We start from the raw sequence: 27,937 nt of genomic DNA, 5'->3' as shown, positions 1-27,937 counted from the left end.
GTGACTTGGTTCTAACAATTTTCTCCCAGTTTTCCGTTTCTTCATATTCTTGAGAATTGGCAAATAATACACCCTTAACTTTTACAATGCCTGCCGAAGTAACCTTTTTGGCGAAACAAAAACACCGTAATATTACCTGCTTACCTATTTTAGAAGAAATAGAATTTGTGTAGCTCGCCAAGTGGACATTTTACGCGCGCTCTCTCTCTCTCTCGTTCTCTTCTCTCTCCCTGTCTCTCTCCCTTTAAGAAAGGAATGGCCAGCCTGGAAGTATTAGGTACCTACATGTTTTTAGTTCTTATTACCAGAGGTTTGAGTCTACAAGTCTTTGTTATTATCTAGTTAGAATAATTTTCCTTGCAGAGTTTGGAAGCCAGCAGAATGGCAGCGATTGCCCAGAAGATGCATAAGATTGAGGAGGCGTCCCGCATCAGGAGCGAACAGACAAACAACTTCATCTCCACGACAAAGGAGGCGCTCGATGCCAAGATGGACTCCCACGAGGAGAAGCGCGAGGCGTATATCAATGAGCTGCGTGCTCGTCTGAAGGACCATCTTGAAGGAGTCGAAAAGACCAGGTCAGTTTCTGCTTGCCTGTCTCAACAATCAAGTAACATCAAATAGAATAGCTACGGTTACTCCGCGGGGTGATTACGTAAAACGTTGCAGTAGCGACAGCAACGCGACAGCAGTAGCAATGCGATAGTTCATCTGCCTCTCTCTAGCCGGACGTTTGACAGCAATGATCGTGAGATTTACGCCTGTCGCAAGCCTGTCGCGAAATACGTAATCACCCCGCGGGTCTTCCACCGAGATTCATCATCGTCATCGTGTGCCATTTTCGAAATGAAAGGTGGTCATTATGGGAAAAAAACTTCTTTGTCTAACGCCGCTTCTTTCAATTTCGGGAAGCCTTGACCACTCCTTATCTGAGATCTGCAAGGTGCTATAATTTTACTGATCAATGCGAAGTAACTTCAGGAAACAGAATTTTTTGTTGGTTTTAAGTAAATTAATGTTGATCTTTAGGTTGACCCTGGAGCAGCAGACAGCCGAGGTATACAAGGCGATTGAAGACAAAATGAACACAGCGGCCGACAAACGCGACGAGAATATCAAGAAGATGCTGGAGCGCCTCCGGGAACACGTGAGTGTTCTACCTTTAAAAAAATAGTGGGCAAACGAGCAGACGGGTCACCTAATGTTAAGTGATGAACATTTGCAGCACCAGGGGAACCGCCAATGCGTTGCCGGCCTTTTAGGAATTTGTTGGTCGCCCCTTGAATAACCCCATGTTGTAACTTGTAATCTAGTTGGGAACACCGCCGAAGGAGTTGATTCCACACTAAATGTTAAACTTTTTTTTGTTGAGGGGGGAATGTTATGATGCCCAATCTCGATCGGGTTATGTAGAGTTTTTACCCACTAAAACGCCCTCGGTAGCCATCCTCAGCGCATATTAGGAGACTTCTAATACCACCAGCCAAAAAAAAACACCAGCCAGCTACCAGCTTAAACTTATCTCGCATTAATTTTTTTGACGTTTCCGTCTTTTTGTGTACCCTCAAGTTTTGTTGGTGAAACGTCGTGGCTCAAACCAAATCTTTATCTCCCCTCAGAGCTGACCTTTGCCCAGTAGTAGGGTATAAATAAATAGTTGAAAATCAGCGCCCTATTTATATGAGGCACAACTGTATAGTGCTGGGCCAAACATGATCCTGGGTGGCATTTGTGTTATTTGAGCGTTTGACGAAGTGGTAGAAGTACCGGGGTAGCTTGGGAAGGAGGGAACAAAGAGGTTTTAGGCCTACCTACTGATCTGAGAGTAATGTAGTCGATTTGTTCACAGGAGGAGCAAGTACGCAAAGTGCGAGCGGGCAACCAGGAGAAATTCCAACAGCTGGAGAGCTCGATCCAGGACAAGCTGCAGCAGGCCGCGGACCGCCGCCTGCAGCTCGAGGCCGAGCAGAGGGAGAAGCTGCGCAATCACGTGAGTAGCATTTCCCAGGGTATTCCATTACAGGAGATACCATGGATATCTCAGGAGTCAGGGGAATTTTGATTATCTTCATCGGCAAGTGACTGCTTGATACAACGCTAATAGAGAAATCGAGGTAGGTATTCCAGAAGATTCCATGGGTTTTTTTCTTGGCAGTCAGGCAACTCATTGGCGTTTTCTCTGTTGCTGCATCAGGTGACCCGCCTGGTTGTTTGCTCGCTATTTTTAGGGTTCAGTACCTCAAACGGGAAAACGGAACCCTTATAGGATCACTTTGTTGTCTGTCTGTCTGTCGGTCTGTCAAGAAACCTATAGGGTATTGACCTAGAATCATGAAATTTGGCAGGTAGGTAGGTCTTATAGCAGACATTCGGGGAAAAATCTGAAAAACGTGCATTTGTGGTTACATCACAAAAAAAAATTAAATTGTGGTCATGAACAAATATTGCTAGTAAGATTAAGCTTTCAAAGTAAGATTACTATACCAAGTGGGGTATCAAATGAAAGTGCTTTACATGTACATTCTAAAACAGATTTTTATTTATTTTTAGGCATAATAGTTTTTGATTTATCGTGCAAAATGTCGATAAAATACGAGTGTAGTACGGAACCCTCAGTGCGCGAGTCTGACTCGCACTTGGCCGGTTTTTTTAAATATTTTCATCGACAAGTGACTTAGATCAGTACAATCCTATAAATAGGTAAAGTGTAGGTATCAACCAACAGACATTTTTGGTCTGGACAAATCATTCTTGGTGCAGATTATATTCTATACCTACTAGTTTTATGACGACAGTTCAATGAAAATAAAATATAACTTCACATTGTGGCTAATTCCTTTGTACACAATCTCTAAACTAAACTAAAATGACACGTCTAAATCTATTGCTATCCCTTTCATAATGTTGCTTGCGGAAAAGGATAGCACTAGATTTAGACCTGTTAGATTAGAGATTGTGTACAAGAGAATGGACCCCAACTTTTGTCCTAAATTCCAAAGCTAAACTTTTTAAAGCGTTTGCAAAATAGACGGTTTTAGTTTTTATTACCTACCAATTACCATATCCAAAAAATAATTTGAGTTCTGTAATTCTTATAAGATGATTAAGAAAGGGTAGGAAGCTAAAGCGATACCCTTGTTACATCAGCGCAGTAAGACGTTTTGAAGGTCAGACGTCTCCCCTTCACTAAATTATTAAAAAACATAGCTCAGGGCCTCCGGCTTTGTTTGCTCCCTCAACTTGACCTCCCTTTGTCTCTCTTAGATTTGAATAACGCCTGTCTATACTGCTTGCATTATGTCAGTGTGTGAACAAAGAACTACTTGCAAAAATTACATAGTACAGTACTTACGCGGCAGAAAGTAATGAACATCGAACTTTAGAAAGAGATAGCAGATTTGTAGATGATGCCAATGATACTCAAGCTTCAAGAGAAATTTTACTTTTCAAATTCAAATTCAAATTCAAATTTCTTTATTGCGAATATGGGTAAACAGTGCAGATATTACAAAACAAAAAGGTACAGCCAAATTCTGCCTATTAGCATGCAATATGTTATGACTTATGATATACCGAACAACGTGTACATAGTTTTGATTAGTCAAATTAAATACTTAGGGCCGGTTGTTTCAACAAACTTTGACGGACACGTAACCTTTAAATATGGCGCTAACGAACGTAAGTAAAGAAAAAGCGTTGATTCAGCATCTATTAGCGCTAACGTTCGTTAAAATGTTACGTTTACGTTAACCAGTGCTGGCGCCATTGGTGATCGTCAAATCAGTTCGTAACTTCATACTTCTTACAAACGGAATATTTTATTTACAAATTATAATGGAATCAATTTAATTCAAAGCTTTTAATGGTAGTTTTTTTGAAGATGAAAGATAATTTGTAAGAAAGAAAAAGTGTTTAAAATGCGAAGTAGCAATATTAATAACTATGTATATAATTTAATATACTTAAAATGAAATAAAAAAAGGATACGGAGAAGTAAGTTAATTTTTAGGGTTAGTTTCGCAACCAAAATAACAATGACGAACAGTTTTTTGTACATTGAAGCAACGCACTTAAATTAACAGATGTTAAAGTTCGTCTACGTCTGTTAAATTTTAACGAACGTATCTTACGGAGACCAATGGTTTGAAACAACCGGCCCTAAGTCACAAAAAAATACAAATTTAAATGATAATGTTACAAATGTCAAAAATTAAAATAAAACTAAAATTTCTCTACAAGGTAATCATTAATCGAGTAATAAATCATCTCCGAAAGATTACCTAAGGCCGGCCATACACGGCCTGCTCGAGCGGTTAGCCAGTGATCAACATACACGGACCGCTCTTGCAGTCAAAGTCAACAGCTTGAAGCTGCCATCGAGCAGTTAGCTTAACTGCTCGATGGCAGCTTCAAGCAATTTCAATGCGGGCGGGAAGCGTGCGCGACGTGAAATGAGGAGCGCGGGCGGAGGTAACTGCGCGAGAGCAGTCGACAGCTCGAGCAGTCAGTGTATGCCTGGCGACTGCTTGACCGCCCAACCGCCCGAAGCAGTTGCAACTGCTTGAGCGGTTCGTGTATGTACGTACGTAGAAGTCTGTAGTTCAATACGCAATCGCAGCTTGAAGCAGTCCATCCTGACTGCTTCAAGCTGTCCGTGTATGGCTGGTCTAAGTCACTTGAATTATGAGAATGAGGCGATGAAATCAATTTGTTTCCTACGATAGGTACATACCGACCTAAAAGTTTAAAATTTTGGGAACTTGATTAACTTAAATAATTCATCAATTCGGATGGATGCCACGAAATAGAGAAATCATCAGAAAAAGGTTTGTCAATAACATCACGCATGTCATTCATCTTCATTGTTTCTTTTTTTAGTTTGTCCTTTAGATGTTATTTATTGTTTAAAATGAATTACACTGATAATATGTGTAACACTTTGGAAAAATTACAATTGTAAAATTGCGCGCCATTGTAAATTGTAATTGCAAATTGTAATTCTAAGAGCCTATTATACATACAATTTCGCAATTAATAAAATAATCTAATCTAATAAATTAATATATAGGTAGGTATAATCATTTGTCAACTAAACGAGGCATTCAAGTTGATGACTCGTTGATTTTAAGGTACCAACTGTCCGTCCGTCTGTCCATCCGTCTGTCTGTACGTCTGTCATCAGGCTGTACCTATCTCATGAACCGTGATAGTTAGACAGTTGAAATTTTCACAGATTACGTATTTCTGTTGCCACTGTAACAACAAATACTAAAAAACAGAATAAAATAAATATTTAAGGGGGCTCCCATACAACAAACGTGATTCTTTTGCTCGTTTTTATAGATAACTAGATGATGCCCGCGACTTCGCTCGCGTGGATTTAGAGTTTTTAAAAATCCTGTGAGAACTCTTTAATTTTCCGGGATAAAAGTACGAGTAGCCTATGTCCTTCCCCGGGACGTAAGCTAACTCTGTACCAAATTTTATAAAAATCGGTTGAACTTTTGGGCCGTGAAAAGCTAGCAGACAGACAGACAGACACACTTTCGCATTTATAATAGTATGGATGGTACGGAACCCTTCGTATGCTAGTCCGACTTGTACTTGCCGTTTTTTTATATACATATATCTAATATTGGTTGATGTTAGGTACGTAATCCAATAGATGAGCATGTTTTCACCCCCTCGTTCATTTCTCGCTCCTGCATCTGTTTATTTTCTTTTTTTTCTACCATCTCATAACAGAACAATAAGCTTCTGGAAGTGCGATCGTCGATCTCGGCCAAGATGGAGGAAATCACCAAAGACATTGAGAGCAAACTCACTGCCGCCGAGCAGAAGAGGGAATTGGAGATACAGAAGAAATTGGACTTCGTCAAGAAAGAGGTTCGTTACTTTTGCAGGCTGAATACACCAATTTTTCCAGGGGTTTTTTTTTAAATAGAGATAGCGAGCAAACGAGCAGGCGGGTCACCTGATGTTAAGTGATTACCGCCGCCCATGAACATTTGCAGCACCAGAGGAACCGCCGATGCGTTGCCGGCCTTTAAGGAATCTGTTGGTCCGCCCCTTGAAGAACCCCATGTTGTAATCTAGTGGGAACACCGCCGATGGGAGTTGGTTCCACAGTTTGCATGTGCGTGGAAATAAGGATCTGGCACAGCGGACGATCGAAGTGCACCAGACACCCAGCTGGTGAGGGTGAAATTCCTTGCGGTGGCGCGCGGTGCGGTTGTAGAAAAAGATTTCATGCTGATACCCTGATTTCTAACTGACCTTATGTAACCCAAAGAAATAACATACCTAAGAACGATTTGTTAGCAAGTCGTCACATTTGGAACTCGTCCGATTCTCAGCTTAATGTAGGTACACAAACTTTTTATAAATCTAAATATATAAATGAAAAAGGTGCCTGACTGATCTATCAATCATCATCATCATCATCATCAGCTACGGATCCAGCGGCTCCCTGCGACTCGTGTGATGTCGCAGGGAGCCGCACCCCCCACTAGGTGGACGGACGACATCTATCAATGCACAGCTCAAATTACTGGACGGATCGGGCTGAAATTCGGCATACAGATAGCTATTATGACGTAGCCAGACTAAGAAAGGATTTGTCAAAACTCAACCCCTAAAGGGGTAAAATAGGGGTTTAAAATATAAATATCAATTTAAACACAATGTTAACGGTTACTCAGAACCAGGGGACGCTGACGTCGTGGAGTTTTAAATTATTATTAATTATTTATATTATATCCTCTACCCTAAGGTTGCCTGGAAGAGATTGCTATTTTAGCGTTAAGGCCGCCTATTGTACTAATTGCAAACATCTTTGTTATACTTCTATTGTTTTAGTTTTGGTGTACAATAAAGAAAGAATATTTTACTTTACTTACTTTATTTCCTTGTTAAAAGCTTTTTGACTTTAACTTTTATTCATTTATTTATTTAGGCCCAAACAACACAACATACAATCAAAATAAGCAATAATAAGTGTACCTACACACCCACCAGTGAAAAAGCATAGTGATTACCTTCTTCTTCTTCTCTTAATATATGGCTTTTTCCAGTGCCATGTCAGCACAATAGTGATTACCAATTTTGTAGTTTCATGGTAACATTGATTTATGATTACCTATTTTGTAATGATCTGGCAATACTGACTACCATTTTTTTTTGAGTAGTTGAACGTAACTTTATTGATTACCAATGTTTTACTATCGTTTCAACAATTTTACAACAACAACATTGATTACTAATTTTGCTAATAATATATTGTAACGCTAACCGTATTTAAGCTGTAACGCTAGAAAGAAGAATATTTTTGCTGATAGTTTTTTTTAAAAAGAATATTAGCCATGTTAAATGCCTAATATTCCCCTTTCCTCTCCAACTAAGCGTCAAGCTTGTGCTAGGAGTAGGTAACGACAATAGTGCAACGGGCGGGGTTTCAACCGTCGAACTTTCGGTTTTCAGTCCACTCCTTTACCCGTTGAGCTATTGAGGCTCTAAACATTACAATATTGTTTTCCAGGAGAGACGCGCAGAAATGGTGCGGCAGAACAAGAGCGCACGCGCAGAAAGCGAGGCGCCCATCTCCGGCTAGACGCGCCGCCCCGCACCGCGCCGCACCGCTCCGCCGAACACTAGCGAGCACGCGAACGCGCCCGAACACATGCGAACACGCAGATACAAGTAGACCGAGAAACCTATACTACCATCGATAAATATCTTACTTCTGAAGATAGATTGCTTTAATCTATCTATCTTCAGATTTTTTTAAAGAAAAAGAATTTGTTTAAGCGTTGTAGTTGTTTTTGACTTAAGCGTCAACTATTAGTGTTTATCTCTTTCTATTTTGTATAAGTAATATACTTATAGGTTTCTCGGTCTAAGCCCGACTACGCACTGACGCCATGCCATAAACAATGATCTCAGCCTTTCTTATTTTGCGGAAGCGTGGTTATGTCGGGACGCCAATGGACGCTCATTAGAATATTCTGTCGTGGTCGTTAATAATTATTAATATTAATTACCGATTTTGTTGTGATGTGGCAACAGTGATTACCTATTTTGTTGTGTCATGCCAAAATTGATTACCAATTGTATTGTATGGCAACATTGATTACCGACGTTGTAGTGACGTGGCAACAGTGATTACCATTTTAATTGTGTCATGGCAATACTGATTACGAATGTCAAAATATAGTTTGAGCAGTGCTTTCCAATTTTGTTTTAAATATTGGTTACTAATTTTGCTATGATACAACAACGTCACACATGATCATTGAACTCGAACAAAATGCGTACCTAGTTCTTTATTTGTACGGAAGTATTGAAATTTAGCCGTTTTTAGTTCGGCTAGCTTTTTAACGAGCGGCGCAGATCGTCAAGCGGAGTTGAAACACCAAAAATAACACATATTGTTAAAAAATATCAACATCTTTATATTTAAAAAAAAGAAAAAGTAACGCTTTGTGTCAGTGTTACATGTTGCGGTTGGGTTATGGAAAAACACCGAAAATTCCCCTCAAGCTTAAGGTTTATTTTGAAAATTTCATTTCTAGTTGTTTTATAAATTTGTTTTCACTTAAATTAATGGCAATATCGCTAAAGTCACTTATCATGGCCTATTGTTAGAAAAAATGAAGTTGGTCTTAAGATGTGGTGTTACGAATTCCAACTTTTAGTAATTTTGAGTAAGGTTTTGAATTACTGAAAGTTGGACGGTGGTCGTTTAAGGCTTGGGGTTCCGTACTGCAAATTAAAAAAACTAAAGCTTCGATACTAACATTTCCAATGTGACGGAACCCCGTTCGAAGTGTATTTTTTTACTATGGGAGGGAAGGTTAAGGAATTCAACTAATTCCTAATCGTTAGTTATAGTCTAATATCATTATTTTTAAAGTTTAACATAACGCAACAGTATTTTAGGGAAGTATAATCTAAATTTAAGTTCTCTCATAGTATCATCACTTGCTATAGACTGTCAGTAAATGTATTTTGATTTTTTTTTAATATTTCGATAGTATAGTTTGTCGCGAGTCGTTTGTGATGCGTCGGTATTGTTCATTCGATGGATGCTTTGCCCGGTTATAAGCGAGCTTAGCACTACAAGGCCTTGTCTTAATATTGATCATCTATGTATGTTGGTTGTGACAGTACTGATTACCTATGTTATTGTATCACAACCCCATTGATTACCTATATTGTTCTACAGCAACACTGTTGATTACCTATACTGTATCAAACCATTGATTACTAACTTTGTTGTATAGTAACAACATTGATTACCTGTGTTGTTATGTCACGGCAATATTGATTACTAACAGTTGTGATGGCGACGTTGATTACCAGTTTAACTGTATCGAGAAAACAGTGATTACCAAAGTTGTTGTTTCGTGACACCGATGTTGTAGAATGGTAGCAATAATGAATAAATGACCAAGTTTTTCTTATGCGTTCGATTGAAAATCAAAACATCGACAAAGAGACGCGTGAAATATTAAAAAGATTCTAGTAATAGGTATTTGTAGTGTTAAAGCTATGCATTTGCCTAACGTCAGATCTAGTCCACGTTTACATGTTCACTCATACAATTATTATGACCTCAAATACAAGCACAATGAAGAAACAATAGTTAAGTCGATAGCAGAAGTGCCTCGAAGTCCGCGTGTCGCGCGCGGACAATATCACTAAATGTATGTAACGTGTGAAACTGCCTTTATAGCGTTTTATATTTTTTTTTAAACGTAGGAAAATGATGGCCGTCGCTGGCTTACGCTGCAACGCTTGCGTATCACACAAGTTGTCATTCAAATGTGAACTTTAAGGCCTATACTGAAGGTACAAGTTACGTCCGCTGAAAGTTATTAAAATTTTACTCATAATTGGGAATTTATGAACGCAACGGTTATTCCGGGATTGATTTAAAAATATATGCCATTTACTGTTTTCATTGTTCTATTTCATAATTAAAATCGTAATACTCCCGGAATAGTTTACTAGCCTGGAATAACATATTCTCATCTGTTTCAATAACGATAAAAAAATGAGTTAGAATATTATAAAAAGCACTGGCGTCAAATACTGCTTTTCAGCTTAACCTAACTTGACTGTCACCTAAGGCATCTAAAGACCATAGGACTAAATTCACGTTCAGTTTGTTCACATTGCCCGGGCATTTTGTATGTTACTTGATTAAACACTTTGCCCGTAATATTATAAAGAACACGAGTTAAAGTTCAAAATTGAATGACAAGATTATATGCCCTGTACTACAACACAGTGCAGTTTAACTCCTCATGCGACATTATAACTTTTTATGTCAAATCTCATGTCAAAAGTACGATTATAGCCCGTATAGGTGAACCATACTTTTGATATGACAGTTGACACATTGAGATAAAATGGCGCGTGAGGAGTCATTTTGTACGGACTAATCTGTTCAATGTGTAGTGTGAGTGGTGCGGCGTTGGCCAGCGTCGGATGAGGCACCGGGCCGCGGGTTGGTGTTGGACACAAACTGCTTCTGTGATGTTTTGCTCTAGTGATATCGTACCGATTGATTATTCAGTTAGGCACAAATTATATCGATACATTATAGCACCGCTTAGCCAGTATACAGTTTAGAAACTAATCAATAACCACAGATGAAGGAAGAAATAAAAATAACGGTATTTGCCTATGTCAAAAATAAATTATTTCTCAGTGATTATTAAATAGAGGGTATTCCAAAATACGTAAAATCCACGACCTTTTTAGTTTTATGTGTGATATCCATTTAAAATTATCGATTAAACTAAAAAAACGCGTCAAATGATTTCACATACTGGTATTTCATAGAATCTCGCATACTAAGCGCGTGTTTTGACGTTTGATAAAAAGTTACTGATTTGATTATAGTCGACGCATTTTAAACTGAGTCGTCGAGTTATCTGTCTGTTTCGCTCGCACTTTCCTACGACCTATAAGTGCGAAATAGACAGATGACTCGACGACTCAGTTTAAAATGCGTCGACCATAAGTAGTTGTCAAATACCGGATTCAAACGAACGAACTAAAAAAAGAAAGCCACAGTAGCAACATTCTAGGAGTGGATTGAAATCCGAAAGGTCTGGTTGAACTATCAATAAAACAACGTGGTGGTCGCGTTGTTAGGCCGTTTCCGAACTGTATAAGAGCTAAGCTGTGACAATAGTTAATTCGCGTCAGCGAGTCCACCATACTGCGATTCGAGCAATCGATATTGCTAATAATAGATTTTTAACTGAATGTTCAGTTGCAAAATCGATTTTATAATTATTCTATTAGGCTACTCGTATTTCGAGACTAGTAATCGATTTTAAATATCGAGTCGCAGTATGTTAGGACGTTAGTGGCTAGTTGAGTGGAATGAGGGGTTTAAAGATTAGTTAGACGAGTGGTGGTGAGGTTAAAATATTTCTCGATTTTTATACTTAGTCCATTTTTTTCCAATTCAATTAAATAATGTCAGTCTGTTTTTTGGTCGACGATATGATATGATAATAATAATAATAATTGTATATACTTAATGTCTTATTCACTTAGTAAGTTCGTTTTGGCATTTTTTCATGCTAAATATAGGTATGTTATGTAATACTGTAGCTTCTTAACGATTTATCATTACTTAGGTATATATTTACGAATTTCAAAATTGATTAATTTAATTGGTTTTAATCATTATTGGTCCACATTAGGAAGTACTTAGATCGATTATTTTCAATAACTTATTAAGTAAAAATCGATTTGTCAAAAAATTGAGGCAATCGATTTAATTGAAATATAAATAAACACATATTCAAAAAAATTGCATATTTTTTCCGACCAACTCCTTTGTGCCTCATTCAAACTACTTGACACGGGCGAAGTGGCACTACAAAAAGCCACTAAACAAGAACAAGACGATAAATCCATTTTGAAGTTCGTAAATATAATCGTTATTGTATAAAAAATCTACAGTTGTAATTCTTCGTGACTCAACGTCTTAAATTTAACTCTTCACGCAACATTTTAACTTTTTGTGTCAAATTTCGTCTCAAAAGTACGATTTTAGTCCTTATTTTAAAGCTGAACCGTACCTTTGACATGACACTTGCCCCAGAAATAAAATGGCGCGTGAGGAGTCATTTTGTACGGACTATACTCAATACAAGGAAATCCGATAAGTTGTTTGAAGTATTGAGAACTAATTGTAAAGGACATTGATTAAAGTACCTAATGGCGAAGATTCTGTTATCTTTATCTGAACTAAATTTAGAGTATCTGCATCTTTTTCCTTTTAATATTGCTAAAACGGGACGGAACATGAATTTCACATTTAAAGACTCAAAATTTTAGTACACGCTATAAATTTAAACAATGGGCTCGCGACTGGCAGCTAAAGTCACGCGTTTTGACGGCTCTAAATTAAATTTAAAACTGTCAAACTGTGTCTGTCCTTTTCATATTACATTAGTAAGAAGAGGATGCGAACACTCTAAAATTTACGTGTGTTCAGAATCAGTACCACTGTTTAGTTATTGTATTTGTAACATCCCTATATTTAACATGTCAAAAGTGCCATGAGGGATGTACGATGTGAAGAGGAGTATAAATAAGAGATGATTGTATCTTGCTTGGCGGGGCGACGGCGACGGCGACGGCGACGGCGAGCTTGCCTGCTTACTGTTGACGCTACTCGAACGTAAGGGACCTAGGTGTAAGTACTAGCTTGATTCTGTAGCGGCGAACGCGTGGAAACTTCTGACCAATCTGCCTTGGATATTGTGTAGCCTTCTAGACTCACGCTGAGATCTATAGAGCTCACTTTGACTTTGCTCAGACCGTAGACTGAGTAAAAAAGCTAGACTAAAGTACTGTGTAACCGCGTCTGAGATAGCGATAGCACGACGTAACGATGAATAACATGACAATTACCATTGTTTACGGTCAACAATATTTAAAAAAAAATTAAACGTTCTTTTATGTGAAAACAAGTAAATAACTAATGAGAAAAACAATGACGCCACGAATTCTCAAAGTTTGTTTTGCAACTAAAGTTGTAGGTCCTTGAAAAAAATCGGTTAGCTGTGGCTCTGTTTATCACATTAGTAACTTTATCTGTGCTCTCTTTTTAGTGTGAGTGAGAAAGAAAACGTTCCTTTGTCTAGATTTTTTACTCAGTCTACGGCTCAGACTTGAGATTGAGATAAAACGAGACAGATTTATTTGAGGGATATAGCTCGGTCTCATATTAAGTCTGAGCAAAGTCAAAGTGCGCTTTATAGATCTCAGCCTCAAAGATCGAGACAAATCATGTATAGCGACGCCAACTTATAGCTTTCTGAGACGCGAGTTCATTTTTGGGGCACCAAAATCGTCACTAAAGTTAGTGTTTATCTGTCTTTTTGCGACCTATAGATAAGGGTCTGTACTCTGTGCAGACTATTGTCCGCGGAAGACAAAAGTATCGACTTTTACTATATTTTTCTTCGCGGTACTATTTCTAACAATTTATAATCTGTGGGCCTACGCAGATGAACAAAAGTCCGCGAAGGACAAAAGTCTTGACTTTTACTACGGTTCTTCGCTGTACTAATTCTGTCAATTTACAATCTGTGGGCCTACGCAGACGAGGAATTGTTGTTCGGGAAGGACAAAGTCTTGACTTTTACTGCGGTTTTTACTATACTCATTCTGTCAATTTACATGGGCCTACGCAGACGAACTATTTTCCGCGAAGGACAAAAGTCTGTCTACTTTTACAACGGTTCTTCGCCGTACAATAGTCCATCGTGTGCGTTATGCCGTACGCGACGCAGTTAATTAATCGATTCTTGTCCTCCGTGGACAATAGTTTGTCGCCTACGCAGGCCCTAAAGGTGAATTTACACATAACTTTTGTTTTCGTCTGGAGATTAAACGCGACATGTCGATGCTACTTAACTGCTAGTGGCTAAAGATTTGAGGTAGAATATGTAAATGCACGGCAATAATTATTAAAATAATTGCAACTTCTATAGTTAAACAGAGAGTAGGCTGGTTGTCCTTTACACGGATTGATAAAATCTATCAAAGCCTTATTGATCAATTATTTGATCTCAATTCTCAAATGTAACTAATAAATGCCATTCTAAAATGTTAACTTGCAAAGACTTAAATAATTGCAAATGCAAAAAAACAGATTGTTCAGCTTTAGTGACGCATTTTCTTAAGTTAACTCTAGAAATGACACTCGAGTCTCTGATGATACCTAATTATTAACGTTTCAATTATATTTTGTGTTCTTATACTTTAGTAACGTTAGTCACTGTTTATCTTGTACGGTGTTACGATATGATACGTTAATTTTATGTTTTGTGTAATTATTATATCGATATTGATAATGTGCTTCAGTTTGTGAGGTTATGAAATTGCTGATTGAAGTGCAGGCAACTTTTGTAGTTTCATTGTCGTATTGAATAAAGTCATTAATACTAATAAATGATGTGTTTTTTTTCAATAAATAGACATTGTACTGTTATGGTGACTGTCCAATATAGGGCCTGCAAAAACGAAGGGACTAGTTATCTAATGTCCGTGAAGGACAAAAGTCTGTAGTTTTTTACTTCGGCTTTTCACCGTACTATTAGTCCGCCATGTCCATTGTGCGATGTGTAATCAATTTTTGTCCTCAACTGGCAAATAATCTGTCGTCTGGGGACTGCCTATAGCGGAGCAGAACGAAGTTTAAAAATCAGATTAGGCTGATTCTCTTTAGTGAATAGGTACCCTAAAATTGTAAGTCCGTGCAGGTGCAGGCAAAACAAGTAGTCCAATCTGAACACGAGGCGTGCGCATTACAATGCGCATTGTACAAAAATATACCTCAGCCGGACTTGTGTATTTAATCCATAATCTATAACCTGCGCAACCGATACTATAATAATTTATAATTCATATTAGCAACCGCCATGTTGCAACTTATGATTGTACTAGGTATTTATTCGTTTTGTTTTGCGCGCACTATATTACTTATAGAACTATATTACTTATAGAAGTCTGTATAGTGGCAATGGGCAACCCGCGCACAATAGTTCGGAAAACCGATTGACGCGACGTTGGGGTGCACCGCAAAGTGCAGCGTTGGAAGACCCTCACTAGAGCGACAGACGAGTGACAACATCGAACGATTCGTAGAAAGCCGCTCGTCTTGTTGCAGGCAAAGACTTGAACAGATGTGGGCATTTACAAAAGCACTGGCCCTGGCACAAGGCCCTGGCACTGCAAAAAGCCCTCGAGGCTTTTTGCAGTGCCAGGGCCTCTCGTTGTATATTCATTGGTAGGAACCAGGGGCCCTTAATGGCCATAGTCAATACGTCATGTCGTGTCTACTGTCGTATGTCGTATCGTATCTGTATTTTCTGCATGTCACGATACTGTTCTTTCTGTTCCGTGTCACGATATCTGTTAGGCTAAAAAGAGCTAGAGTCCAGAGCCGTAAAGTCAGTTGAAAAAAAAAAAATCGATCTCGTTTTGATGACATCTGTGATCTGTCATTTAAAAACGTAGGTAGTGATTATATTCTCTTTGATTTAAGCTTTTATTTCTGGTCGGTGGATTTAAGCCAAGATGGCTGAGTCAAGTGTTGTTTTCTTCACGTGAATAATTATTATTACAATTCCATAATAATTTCTACTGAACTAAAATACCTGCCACTTATATAATTAACATTTAAACATTATACCTGGCTAAACTTTCTTCTTTTCACCGGTGCTTTGTGTTGAATCAACGATGGATTCCAACAAGGAAAGTAAACGTAAAAAGGATAAACACAGTGATAGTGATGATTATAGATCAGAAAGAAGAACGAAAAAGCGTCGATCAAGGTCTCGAACTCCAAACCAGGCAAGGGATAACGACTCCAGACGTAAGAGGAAACATTCCAAGTCAAGATCTCCTTTACCATTCAAGCAAGAGAGACGTCGTAATGACGCACAAAATGAGCCCGAGAAATCTGTAGCTCCGGCAAGAAAGCCGAAAGAAACAGACATGTTGAATACCAGAACGGGTGGCGCTTACATCCCGCCAGCTCGACTCAGAATGATGCAAGCGCAGATAACTGACAAATCGTCACCAGCGTACCAGAGGCTCGCTTGGGAGGCCCTGAAAAAGTCGATCCACGGTCACATCAACAAAATCAACGTGGGGAACATTGGTATTATAATTAAACAGCTTTTAAAAGAGAACATAGTACGGGGGAGAGGTTTGCTGTGCAGGTCCGTGATCCAAGCTCAAGCTGCGTCACCTACATTCACTAACGTTTATGCGGCCCTGGTAGCTGCAGTGAACTCTCGCTTCCCTAACATTGGCGAGTTACTTTTAAAAAGATTAGTAATACAGTTCAAAAGAGGTTTTAAAAGGAATGACAAACCTATTTGTATATCATCTGCATCATTCATAGCCCATTTAGTTAATCAGAGGGTCGCACATGAAATTCTAGCTCTAGAACTGCTAACTCTACTTGTGGAGACGCCGACAGATGATTCTGTGGAGGTTGCTATTGCATTTTTGAAGGAATGCGGCCAGAAGCTTACTGAAGTATCTTCCAAAGGAGTGAATGCGATTTTCGAGATGTTAAGGAACATTTTACATGAAGGGCAGTTGGATAAAAGGTACATACACTTTGTTTACATAAATTCATATTAATATTATTATCAATACAAAAGTGTGTTTGTCTGTTCTTCATAGCAAATATGTTTAACCTATTTTGATGAAATTGAGTACAGAGATAGCTTTCATCCCAGAGATGGGAGCATAGTTACTTCTCTTTGTGGAAAAGGGTAGCACTAGTAGTACAACTTTAGTTCGGTCAATTTAGAGAATTGTGTACAACATAATTAGTGACAAAATTGCATTTCAAAGTGTAATGTGATTAATGTTGCATTTTTCCAAACTGTACAGGCTTGACATTGGCACTGATTCCGTTGTCTTTTTCTAAACTAAATTTAGTGTATCTGCATCCTTTTCTTTTTAACAATGCTAAAAAGGGACAGAACATGAACTTTACATTTAAAGACTCTAAATTTTAGTGCACGCCACAAATTTAAACAGTAGGCTCGCGACTGTGCGCTAAAATCACGGGTTTTACCATCTAAAAATAAAAATTAAAACTGTCCAACTGAGTCTGTCCTTTTCATATTACATTAATAAGAAGAGGATGCGAACACTCTAAAATTAGGTTGTGCTCAGAATCAGTACCAGTGTTTTGTTTGATGATGTGTTCTTATTTATCACAAGGGTCCAGTACATGATAGAGGTGATGTTCCAAGTGTGGAAGGATGGCTTCAAGGACCACCCGGCTGTGCTGGAGGAGTTGGAGCTGGTGCAGGAGGAGGAACAGTTCACTCATCTGCTGATGTTGGACGATGCTACGGATGCACAGGATATACTGAGTAACTATTTATTTCATTTATATACTAACTAGCTTATGCTCGCGACTTCGTCCGCGTGGACTACACAAATTTCACACCCCTATTTCAAATTGAATTTTCGAAAACCCTTTCTTAGCAGATACCTACGTCACAATAGCTATCTGCATGCCTTTCAGCCCGATCCAACCAGTAGTTTGGGCTGTATTTTGATAGATCAGTCAGTCAGTCAGTCAGTCACCTTTACCTTTTATATATTTAGGTTTTAGATTTAATTTAATTTATTTTAGTTTTAATTTAATGTTGTTTTTTTTAGATTTAAGTTTATTAATACAATACTATAAATACTAATATATTAATGTAATTAACAAGTAATACTTATCAGCTATATTATTGTTTCTAAGTAGTCACTAACATCACTATCAATTTCAGATGTATTCAAATTTGACGAAAAATACGAGGAAAATGAGGATAAATACAAAGCTTTGAGCAATGAGATCCTCGGATCTGATGCTGAATCTGGAGAAGAAGGATCAGATGAAGATGGCAGTGAAGAATCTGATGAAGACGAAGAAGACAAAGAGAAAGCAGTGACAATCATTGATAACACAGAAACCAACCTGGTTGCTTTACGTCGGACAATATACTTGACTATCAACTCGAGTTTGGATTTCGAGGAATGTGCTCATAAGTTGATGAAAATGCAACTAAAACCTGGTCAAGAAATTGAGTTGTGTCACATGTTTTTGGACTGTTGTGCCGAGCAGAGAACCTATGAAAAGTTCTACGGATTACTAGCGCAACGCTTCTGCAACATAAATCGTATTTACATCAGTCCTTTTGAAGAGATCTTCAAAGATTCGTATTCTACAGCTCATAGATTAGATACGAATCGTCTCAGAAATGTGAGCAAGTTTTTTGCTCATTTATTATTCACTGATTCGATAAGTTGGGAAGCGCTAGAATGTGTGAAACTAAATGAGGAGGATACGACAAGTTCTAGTCGAATTTACATCAAGATACTGTTTCAAGAGTTGGCTGAGTATATGGGGTTGAAGAAGCTTAATGATCGCCTGCAGGACCCGTAAGTTTTGATCGGAGATGGTTCACAGCCACTACCCATATTGTTAACGCGAGAATGTGTTTGTTTGTTGGTTTGTTGACTTTTTTGGTATGTTGACTTGTCCTTCTGTCATGCAGCAATGGAGCAACATTTGGTGTCTGTCTGTCTGCCTGTTCATCCGTCTTGTCTGTCAAGAAAACCTACAGGGTACTTCCCGTTGACCTAGAATTATGAAATTTGGTAGGTAGGTAGGTCTTATAGCACAAGTAAAGGAATAAATCTGAAAACCGTGAATTTTGGGTACATCACAAAAAAAATTTTCATGAATAAATAATTAGTATTTTCAATTTTCAATTGAAGATAACTATACCAAATGGAGTATCATATGAAAGGGCTTTACCTGTACATTCTAAAACAGATTTTTATGTGATTTATCGTGCTGAATGTTGAAAAAATACGACTACAGAATAGTACAGAACCCTCGGTGCGCGAGTCTTACTCGCACTTGGCCGGTTCTTAATATTAGTATTTGTTACTTTAATACCAATTCAATTTGTGAACCATCTCTTAGTAACTTGATTAAAAATCAATATAATCATATAATGGCTAGTGTATTGAGTTGTAAATCTAATGTTGTTTCTCTTTCTTTTGCAGGACCTTACAGATGGCCTTCTCTGGCATCTTCCCGAGGGACAATCCCAAGAACACAAGATTCTCAATCAATTTCTTCACGTCCATCGGTCTGGGAGGCTTGACTGATGAACTGAGAGAACATTTGAAACAGATGCCCAAGGTATGTCGCAGTTTAGTAACCATACAGTTCTGAAACATACAGCAATGCAATCCATAGCAGACCCCGAGAGCAGGCGGCGCAAGATCTGTAAACGGTTACTCTAAATATGACAGATATCAAATTTAATGCAAAAACTGTCATAATGTCAATTTAGTCATCGATTTAATTTATTGTTTGTGGTATAAATCCCGCAAATTGCTAATGCGCCATTTTAGTGACGTCAGCACTGGTTATATTTTAATTTCGGCTGACGTCATTTCGATGTTAATGAGACGTGGTTCCAGCGCAATAGCAATTTGCGGGACTTATAAGACCATATAGTTTAGCGGACGTGTAATGTTTGTGAACATAATCTTTAAAGGTTGCCACCTAAAAAGCTAATAATTTTATTATTGTTTAGAATGTTCCAGCCGCTATCACAGAGATCAAGCTGGACTCCAGCTCATCCAGCTCCAGCAGCTCAGACAGCTCGTCTAGTGACAGCAGCTCTAGTGGTGAGTTTTATAAGACAGTGTTGCAACTACAAAGAGGTGTTTTATATAAGACAGTGTTTAAATCTATTATTATCACCAACATTCTTGATGATCCTATGAATCTGGTTTCCAGAATCGGAAGAAGATGGCAGCAAAAAGAAAACAGAAAAGAAAGGGAAGAAAGATAAGAGGGAAAAGAGTAAGAAAACACCAAAGACTCCAGAAGTCGAAGATTCATCAAATCAGAATGACAAAGTTGAGAGATGGGGACACGATGGGTTCTACGATACATATGGTCCAGGTGCGAGAAGAGATGATTCAAGACCTAATAGAGAAAGAGATGGCAATACAAGAGAAATGCAAAGTTCACGACATAATAATGATGAAAGGGACAGGTATAATGATGGCAATAGAAATAACAGAGAAAGAGATCGACGCGAAGATCGTAGAAAAGACCCACAAGGGTATAGAAGAGAAACAGAAAGGGATATCCAAAATGAATCTAGATATCGACAAAATGATGACAGAAGAAAGAATAATGATGAATTAGACAGAAAGCGTGATGATAGAGATTCTAGGAATGAGAGAAGTGATAATACGGGATATGAGGAGTCTACTAGAAATCATAATGATCGCGATAATCATGATAGATATAATAATAAAGATATAAGAAACAGGCAAGAGAAGGTAGATGATCAAGATAATGATCAAAGAAGAGGCCGAGACCGCGATTATGATCAATCGAACCGCAGAAATGATGATCGTGATTTAGGAAGAGAAAGGCGTGGTCATAATGATAAACCATATGAACGAGAAGAAGCTACAAGAAGTCGTGATGATCGTAACTACAATGATGATAATCGAAAAAGCCGCGGCGATCATGATCAATCGGAAAGGAATGATGATCGAAGTTCTAGGAATGAAAGAAATAATCGTGATGATCGAAACAATGGTGATAGATATAATCAAGAACCAGGCAAGAGATATTATGATTTTACATCAGAAAGAAGTGGAAATAATAAACAATATGAACGTGATGAAAGTAGATACAGTAATCGAGAATCTAGAAACAATGATGATAGGTACAACAAAGATTCGAGAAATCAGATCAACGACGATGATGACCCTAGAAAAACTTCTAGGAAGGATAACAATAAAACTAATAGATATGATGACGACGATCGTGATAGACGCAACAATGTTAGAGATGAAAATAAAAATAGTTATGATGACAACAGGCAAACAGAGAGAATTAGAGTTACTAGAGACGTTGATAATAATGAACTAGATAAGAGAAGACAAGAAAAAGATAGTAGATATTCAAAAAGAGATGATGAAACACAAAAGACAGATCGGCGTACAGAAAAAAGTAAAAATTATGACAATAGTGACGATGAGCAAAATGAAAAGCGAAAGAGTAAGAAAGATAGGGTTCAGAATGATCGAGAGAGTCGGGATGATGTTGAGCTTTCTATAAAAGCAAACAAGGAAAATGAAAAACGTAAAGAAAAAAATAAAGAAAGAAACGATGGCGAAGAAGATTCTAGACATAAACGGAGCGAAGATCACAAAAAAGATAAATCAAAACGCAATAAAAAAGATAAATCGAAAAGTAAGAAAAAAGATAAACGCACTAAAAAGAAAGATAAAGAAAACTTTAAATATGATTCAGACACTTCAGACAGTTCCGATTCCTCGGACAGTTCAGGAGATTCCAAAAATGCGGGCGGGCGTTATTGGGACACCTTTGATATTGCGAGCAAAGAGACAAGTACTAAGTTACTTCTGGGGGGTACGCCCGAGAAAAGTGGCAAATACTATGAACAGAAACGGAAACGTTAAATCATTAAATTAGACATTTTTAGGGTTCCGTACCTCAAAAGGAAAAACGGAACCCTTATAGGATCATCACTTTGTTGGCTGTTCTGTCTGTCTGTCGGTCTGTCAAGAAACCTACAGGGTACTTCCCGTTGACCTAGAATCATGAAATTTGGCAAGAAGTTAGGTCTTATAGCAGACATTCGGGGAAAAATCTGAAAACCGTGCATTTAGGATTAGATCACACAAAAAAAATTGTGGTCATGAACTAATAATTAGTATTTTCAATTTTCGAAGTAAGATAACTATATCAAGTGGGGTATCATATGAAAGGGCTTTACCTGTGCAATCTAAAACAGATTTTTATTTATTTTTATGCATCATAGTTTTTGAATTATCGTGCAAAATGTTCAAAAAAATACGACTGTAGTACGGAACCCTCAGTGCGCGAGCCTGACTCGCACTTGGCCGTTTTTTTATCTAAGAAATACATGGGTGTATGTAATTGTTTTAAGTTGTAAAATATGTTCATAATAGATTAATTTTAATTAAAAGTTGTAAAGTCATACATGCTTTATTATTTCGTTTCCCTTTCGCGTATATAAGTTCGTAGGCATAGTAGGTGCACACAAAAGCGGAGACGGATGTGAAACTCGGCGGTTGCTCTTTTTAAAGATCCGATTTACAATATTATATCTCTATATATAAAAATGAATCGCAAATCTCGAGAACAGCTGAACCGATTTCGCTAATTCTTTTTTTATAATATTCCTTGAAGTACGGGGATGGTTCTTACGGAGAGAAAAATTAAAAAATTTGAATCGACTGTTAGGCGGAACGAAGCTCGCCAGGGCAGATAGTGGATTATAATATTCTACATGGTAAATTAAACTCGAACTCTGACATGGATGAACTGGAAATGTGGTTCCTTTGAGGATGGCTAATCAAGGTTTTATGTACTTTGTAGGTACTCATTTATGTAGTAGGTAACTTTTCAAAATCGACTGAAAACGTCAATCAGTCACACATGCGACCGCGTTGTCAAACAAATAAAAAAATAAGATATGAGCTCGGAATTAAAAAACGACTCCAAAACCAGTGTAAGCCCCGAAATACTGTGTAACATAAAGGGGGCGTCTGTCCCCATAGTACAGGTGGTTTCAGGTAAAAACAATTCCGATTGACAGTCAGAAAAGAACCAGATTTGGAGTATTGCCATACCCCTTCCAAGTGAATCCACTTCCAACTTAGACTGCATCATCACTTACCACCAGATGATATTGCAGTCAAGTCAAGGGAGCTAGCCAGTATTTTGTAATGGAATAAGAAGATACCCCTTTGTCGTTGCATCCGACTTCGTAGTTCTTACCACATCGATGTTCTTACCTGCCTGACTGGCCGACTGATATGGACTTCGTAGTTCATACCTACCTGACTGACTGACTAATTTATCAACGCACAGCTCAAACTACTGGATGGATCGGGGGCATGCAGAATGCAGACAGCTGTTATGACGTAGACATCCGCTAGGAAAGGATTTTTGAAAATTCAACCCATAAACGGTAAAATAGCGGTTTTGTGTAGTCCACGCGGACCAAGTCGCAGGCATAAGCTAGTTAAACGTATAGGTACAAGTATAACTTATACTGTGGTAATAATCAAAATTACAAACGAATAAAAATCACCACAAATGAGGAAACCCACCGCATTTTATTTAAAATTACGTAACTATTGCAATTGGGGCTCATTGTATACACAGGTCAAACCCCTGGATGGATCGGGGGCATGCAGAATGCAGATAGCTATTGCCTATTATGACGTAGACATCCGCTAGGAAAGGGCTATTGAAAATTCAACCCCTAAACGGTAAAATAGGGGTTTGGTGTAGTCCACGCGAACATAATCTCAGGCATATGTTAGTAGATCAATAAATCATCTACTGCGCAAGTTCAAGATCAGAGTTCTTTTAGGGGCTCCACTAAAGGAACAAGTCTCCGCACCATGCTACCTCCACTCGCTGGCCGAGAACGAAGCCCCTCCTTTCAGAAAGCCAGGGAAGGAACCCAAGCCGCAACTGTTGATTGGGACCTTGATCACGGAAGACGACGTTTTGGAAATGATCGCTGCTACGGATATTCATAATGCTAATGATGGATTTAGAAAGAAAATAGGTTGTACAGTATGCTTCAGAAAGTAATGTACATTGACCAAAGCCGAAATGTCATTCTAAAGGTCGATGTACATTACTTTCTGCCGCGTAGGTACTGTACAGAGATAGCTGGCATCCTGGAGACAAACACTTTTTATCCCTGAAAATCAAAAAGTACTCTTAGGATTTTCAAAACCTAAATCCACGCAGACGATATCGTAGGCATTAGGTTTTTCAATTTTTAGGTTTCCGTACCTACCTAGAATCATGAAATTTGGCAGGTACCTAGGTAGGTCTTATAGCAGATATTATAGGGGAAAAATCTGAAAACCGCGAATTTGTGGTTACATCACACATAAAAAATCAAATTGTGGTCATGAAATAATAATTAGTATTTTCAATTATCAAAGTAAGATAACTATAACATCAAGTGGGGTATCATATGAAAGGTCTTCAACTGTACATTCTAAAACAGATTTTTATTTATTTTTATAAATAAAGTTTTTGATTTATCGTGCAAAATATCCAAAAAATACGACTGTAGTACGGTACCCTCGTTGCGCGAGCCTGACTCGCACTTGGCTTGTTTTGTTACTTGCTTTATCTTATTTCTTACAGCCGAAATCCTAGTAAGAAAGAACATAGTGGCGAGTTACCATGTAACGGAAAAGCAATTCCTCATAAGTTTTCTCCTGGAGACCATAGCCTACGCGGCCCAGCGAGACTTCAATAAGTTGAAGCTGGCTTGCCTGCTCACCATCTACTTGTCCACCCACTTGTACTTCAAGTGGTATTACTGGATATCGCCAGTCGATGTCTGGCATTACTTCAAACGGCTCATGATTAGACATACTATTGAGGTAAAGTACCTAGTAGCCTAGTAATAAGCTGTGATAGCCTAGTGGTTAGGACGTCCGCCTTCTAATCGGAGGTCGGGGTTCGATCCTGGGCACGCACCTCTAACTTTTCGGAGTTATGTGCGTTTTAATTAATTAAATATCACTTGCTTTACCGGTGAAGGAAAACATCGTGAGGAAACCTGCATGCCTGAGAGTTCTCCATAATGTTCTCAAAGGTGTGTGAAGTCTATCTGCAATCCGCACATGGCCAGCGTGGTAGACTATGGCCAAAACCCTTTTCAGTCTGAGAGGAGACCCGTGCTCTGTAGTGAGCCGGCGATGGGTTGATCATGATGATGATGATGACCTAGTAGCCTAGTGGTAAGATGTCGGCATTCTAGTCTGACTCAAGGGGTCCGCGGTTCAATCCCTGGCACGCACCTCTAACTTTAAAGTTCTCGGAGTTATGTGCGTTTTAAAAAGTCACTCTCACTTGCTTAAATGGTGAAGAAAAACGTGAGAGAACCTGCATGCCTGTGAGTTCTCCATGATGTTCTCAATGGTGTGAAGTCTGCCGATCCGCACTGGGCCGTGGCAGAATCATAGGCTCCGCGGCCCAGGGAGACTTCTTGCTGGCTTGCCTGTTGACTTGTCCACTCACTTGTACTTCAAGTGGTATTACTGGATATCGCCAGTCGCTGTCTGGCATTACTTCAAACGGCTCATGATTAAAAACTCGTAGCTTTAGTTTTTAAGTTCGCGTAAAAATTATCATCACTATATCATCTTACAAATGCAACAACTGACTTTCAAAAAGTGTAATTTATTACCTACTAGCAACCCGCCCTGGCTTCGCATGGGTGCAATGTAGATGTGGTGTCATTGCCTCGGAAACTCTCAAATGAGAGGATTTTTACCTAATGGGCTACTTGACTCATATCTAATTTCGTCCAATAAATCATTATTTATTATAGTATTTTGCTTAAGACAACGAAATATATCAATAACAATTATTAAAAACGCAGGATGGATATATAAATCCAATTTTAAAAAATACAGTTTTTATTTTTATTTGAAACGCAGAAAACGCTGTCAGCCATGATGTGACGTCATTAAATATGTAAACAAAGAAATGTCATCCCTATGTCACGCGGGGACTAACGTAGTATCCATATATATAAAATTTAGAGTCCTGACTAACTTATATATCAACGCACAGCCTAAACATCTAAACAGCTGGTCCTAGATACATGAAATTTGGTTCTTTGTAGGTAAAGAGAAGGTATCCACTAGGAAAGAATTTTTTGAAATTCCACCCCTGAGTGGGTTAAATGGAGGTTTGAAATTTATGAAGTCCACGCGGGCGAAGTCACGAGCATAAGCTAGTTTTTATATATTTCTAAAAACTCATAGTAAACGTAAAAAAATATCGTTTTCTCTTTATAAATTGAATAAGTTATTACAACAAAGTGATCTTTGCAAAAATAAATTTGGGTTGAAGTCGTTAGTCATATAGGATCCCTTTAAGCAAGTCTTCGCGTGTTACGTATATTTATTTCACTGGGCACTCTAATCCACAACTTTCCTGTGGTCTTTATCGATGCGTTTTTTACATTCTCGGATGATACAATAACGAAAATTACTATATTTTTCATGTACACTAGTATAGAAGTCATGTTTATTAAACTTTGGGAGGTTATGCTGTTGTTTACAAATGCATGACGTCAGAGCACAGATAATCTATCGGCCAAACATGGCCGACAGTGTTTTCACCTGTCTAAGAAAAATATATTTTTAAATGAAAGTTTTACGGTTTTTAGGGCGCAAAAAAATATAGTGTTAATTTTTTTGATATAATAGCACAAATATTAACCATTTAAGACCAACTTTAAAAAAGTGTCAAGTAGCCTATTCACACTATTTCAATTTCTCTAAATATCTCTAATTTTTTGAGAATTAAACTATAGGTAGCTATAAACCTTCCTCTTGAATCACTCTATCTATTAGTGAAAATCGCATTAAAATCCGTTGCGTAGTTTAAAAGATCTACGCGTTCATACATACAGACAGCGGGAAGCGACTTTATACTATGTAAAGATTTAGAATAAACCATTTGATTTGATTTGAACATATAGCTATTGCATAAGGGAAGCTTTTTTTAAAAACTTTTATTAACAGGCTTTTACATAAGGGGAAGTTATTATGGTGTTTTGATATTCCCTTCTTAGGGTTCGGTACCCAAAGGGTGCCGACGGGACGCTATTACTAAGCCTCCACTGTCCGTCCATCCGTCTGTCAGTCAGCAGGCTATATCTCGTGAACTGTAATATATGAAGAGTTGAAGTTTTCACAGAATGCTGCTATAACGACAAACAATAAAAAATGGCTGCCATGAAAATTAAAAAAATTAAAGTGTTATTTCTTGTACAATGGTACAGAATCCTTCATGTGCGAGTCTGACTCGCACTTGACCATTTTTTTATAATTTTGAAACCCCTTTTCAGGACTCCCCAGATGGTCAGGAAGTGTTTGAACCGGAGGAGTGCTATGACATAATGTCACATTTCCACACCAATTACTTCTGCAACCTAACTCTTGTGCACATTCTCACCTTCGAAGTGCATCGGATAAAGCTGTTGTGGCCTTTTAAGAACAAATAATAATAATTTATTCCACTTAATTTTGTTTTGTACCCAAAGGGTGCCAAGGGGACCCTATTACTAAGCCTTTGCAAATAACCGCAGCTAAAACAAATAATAAAAAACCAAGATGGCGAATTTCACAATGGCCGCCATGCAAGTTTTTATATTATGTCAAGAGTCTGACTTACCCATGAAGGGTTTCACACCGTCATACAAGCTGTAACAGTAAGTACAATACGCCGTACGCGGCCGAAAGTAATGTACATCGGCTTTTGAATGACATTTTGGCTTTGTAGAGCGTTGTCTCTGTCACTCATACCTATATGACGTTTTGTCTGTCTCAACGACAGGGACAATGCTCTACAAATCTGCTATCTCTTTCTTTACTTTGTACTTTTTAATTTGCATGGTGGTCATTTTGAAATTCGCCATTTTGGTTTTTAATTTTTAAAATAAGTACATACTGAAAACTTCACTCTAGGTATCTAAATGACTTATGAGATACATACAGCCGGCTGACAGACAAATAGACGGACAAACAGAGGCTTAGTAATGAAGTCCCATCTGCAGCCTTCGCTTAAAAGATAGGTGTTGCGATTGATGCATATTGCATATTCATACCACTCATATTGCTAATGCGCGTGGCCGCCATTTTAGTGACATCAGCACTAGACTGAAGTTTCGAGATGATGGTATTTTTTTATTTCGGCTGACGTCAAAATGACGTCATTTTGATGTTAACGAGA

At 38.2% G+C, this 27,937-nt stretch overlaps 4 protein-coding genes across 8 annotated transcripts in view; all 4 read left to right on the top strand.

The window, feature by feature from the left end:
• Positions 1-14,488, top strand: part of stai (stathmin) — a 56,596-nt gene extending 42,108 nt beyond the window's left edge. For 3 of the 4 annotated variants that reach the window (XM_034969893.2, XM_034970201.2, XM_034970046.2), the window contains 5 exons: positions 364-578; positions 1,030-1,147; positions 1,850-1,990; positions 5,746-5,886; positions 7,538-14,488. In XM_034969893.2, coding sequence (XP_034825784.1) covers positions 364-578; positions 1,030-1,147; positions 1,850-1,990; positions 5,746-5,886; positions 7,538-7,609 — 687 coding nt within the window. In that variant the 3' untranslated portion in view covers positions 7,610-14,488. The remainder of the gene's footprint in view (positions 1-363; positions 579-1,029; positions 1,148-1,849; positions 1,991-5,745; positions 5,887-7,537) is intronic. The other variant, XM_069509358.1, reaches the window with a different exon arrangement.
• Positions 1-27,937, top strand: part of Zir (dedicator of cytokinesis) — a 375,809-nt gene that overhangs the window by 279,409 nt on the left and 68,463 nt on the right. The window contains exon 41 of one of the 2 annotated variants that reach the window (XR_011237051.1): positions 17,463-17,511. The gene's annotated coding sequence lies outside the window, so the exon portion shown is untranslated. Of the gene's footprint in view, positions 1-17,462; positions 17,639-27,937 lie in introns of those variants that run through there. The other variant, XR_011237052.1, reaches the window with a different exon arrangement.
• Positions 15,590-22,129, top strand: LOC117982516 (pre-mRNA-splicing factor CWC22 homolog). Its single transcript, XM_069500483.1, has 6 exons — positions 15,590-16,658; positions 17,284-17,438; positions 17,847-18,498; positions 19,132-19,270; positions 19,671-19,764; positions 19,877-22,129. Exons 1-6 carry the CDS (start codon positions 15,778-15,780, stop codon positions 21,583-21,585), a joined length of 3,630 nt encoding a protein of 1,209 aa, XP_069356584.1. The 5' UTR covers positions 15,590-15,777; the 3' UTR covers positions 21,586-22,129.
• LOC117984076 (uncharacterized) lies at positions 22,238-27,209 on the top strand. The gene is made up of 4 exons (XM_034970760.2): positions 22,238-22,725; positions 23,532-23,732; positions 24,329-24,570; positions 27,054-27,209. Exons 1-4 carry the CDS (start codon positions 22,626-22,628, stop codon positions 27,207-27,209), a joined length of 699 nt encoding a protein of 232 aa, XP_034826651.1. The 5' UTR covers positions 22,238-22,625.

Source organism: Maniola hyperantus, chromosome 1, assembly GCF_902806685.2.
Source record: "Maniola hyperantus chromosome 1, iAphHyp1.2, whole genome shotgun sequence".
Lineage (NCBI taxonomy): Eukaryota > Metazoa > Arthropoda > Insecta > Lepidoptera > Nymphalidae > Maniola > Maniola hyperantus.
This window is presented reverse-complemented; position numbering and strand designations above follow the sequence as displayed.

What these genes read in the sequence shown, in the direction of transcription:
- LOC117984076 (XM_034970760.2), top strand. Translation starts at nt 22,626, where the DNA reads ATGAGCTCGGAATTAAAAAACGACTCCAAAACCAGTGTAAGCCCCGAA. An exon ending in CATAGTACAGGTGGTTTCAG is followed by an intron (nt 22,726 to 23,531) that starts GTAAAAACAATT and finishes GAGTTCTTTTAG; the next exon opens with GGGCTCCACTAAAGGAACAA. An exon ending in TGGATTTAGAAAGAAAATAG is followed by an intron (nt 23,733 to 24,328) that starts GTTGTACAGTAT and finishes TATTTCTTACAG; the next exon opens with CCGAAATCCTAGTAAGAAAG.
- LOC117982516 (XM_069500483.1), top strand. Translation starts at nt 15,778, where the DNA reads ATGGATTCCAACAAGGAAAGTAAACGTAAAAAGGATAAACACAGTGAT. An exon ending in AATGATCGCCTGCAGGACCC is followed by an intron (nt 18,499 to 19,131) that starts GTAAGTTTTGAT and finishes TTTCTTTTGCAG; the next exon opens with GACCTTACAGATGGCCTTCT. An exon ending in ATTTGAAACAGATGCCCAAG is followed by an intron (nt 19,271 to 19,670) that starts GTATGTCGCAGT and finishes ATTATTGTTTAG; the next exon opens with AATGTTCCAGCCGCTATCAC.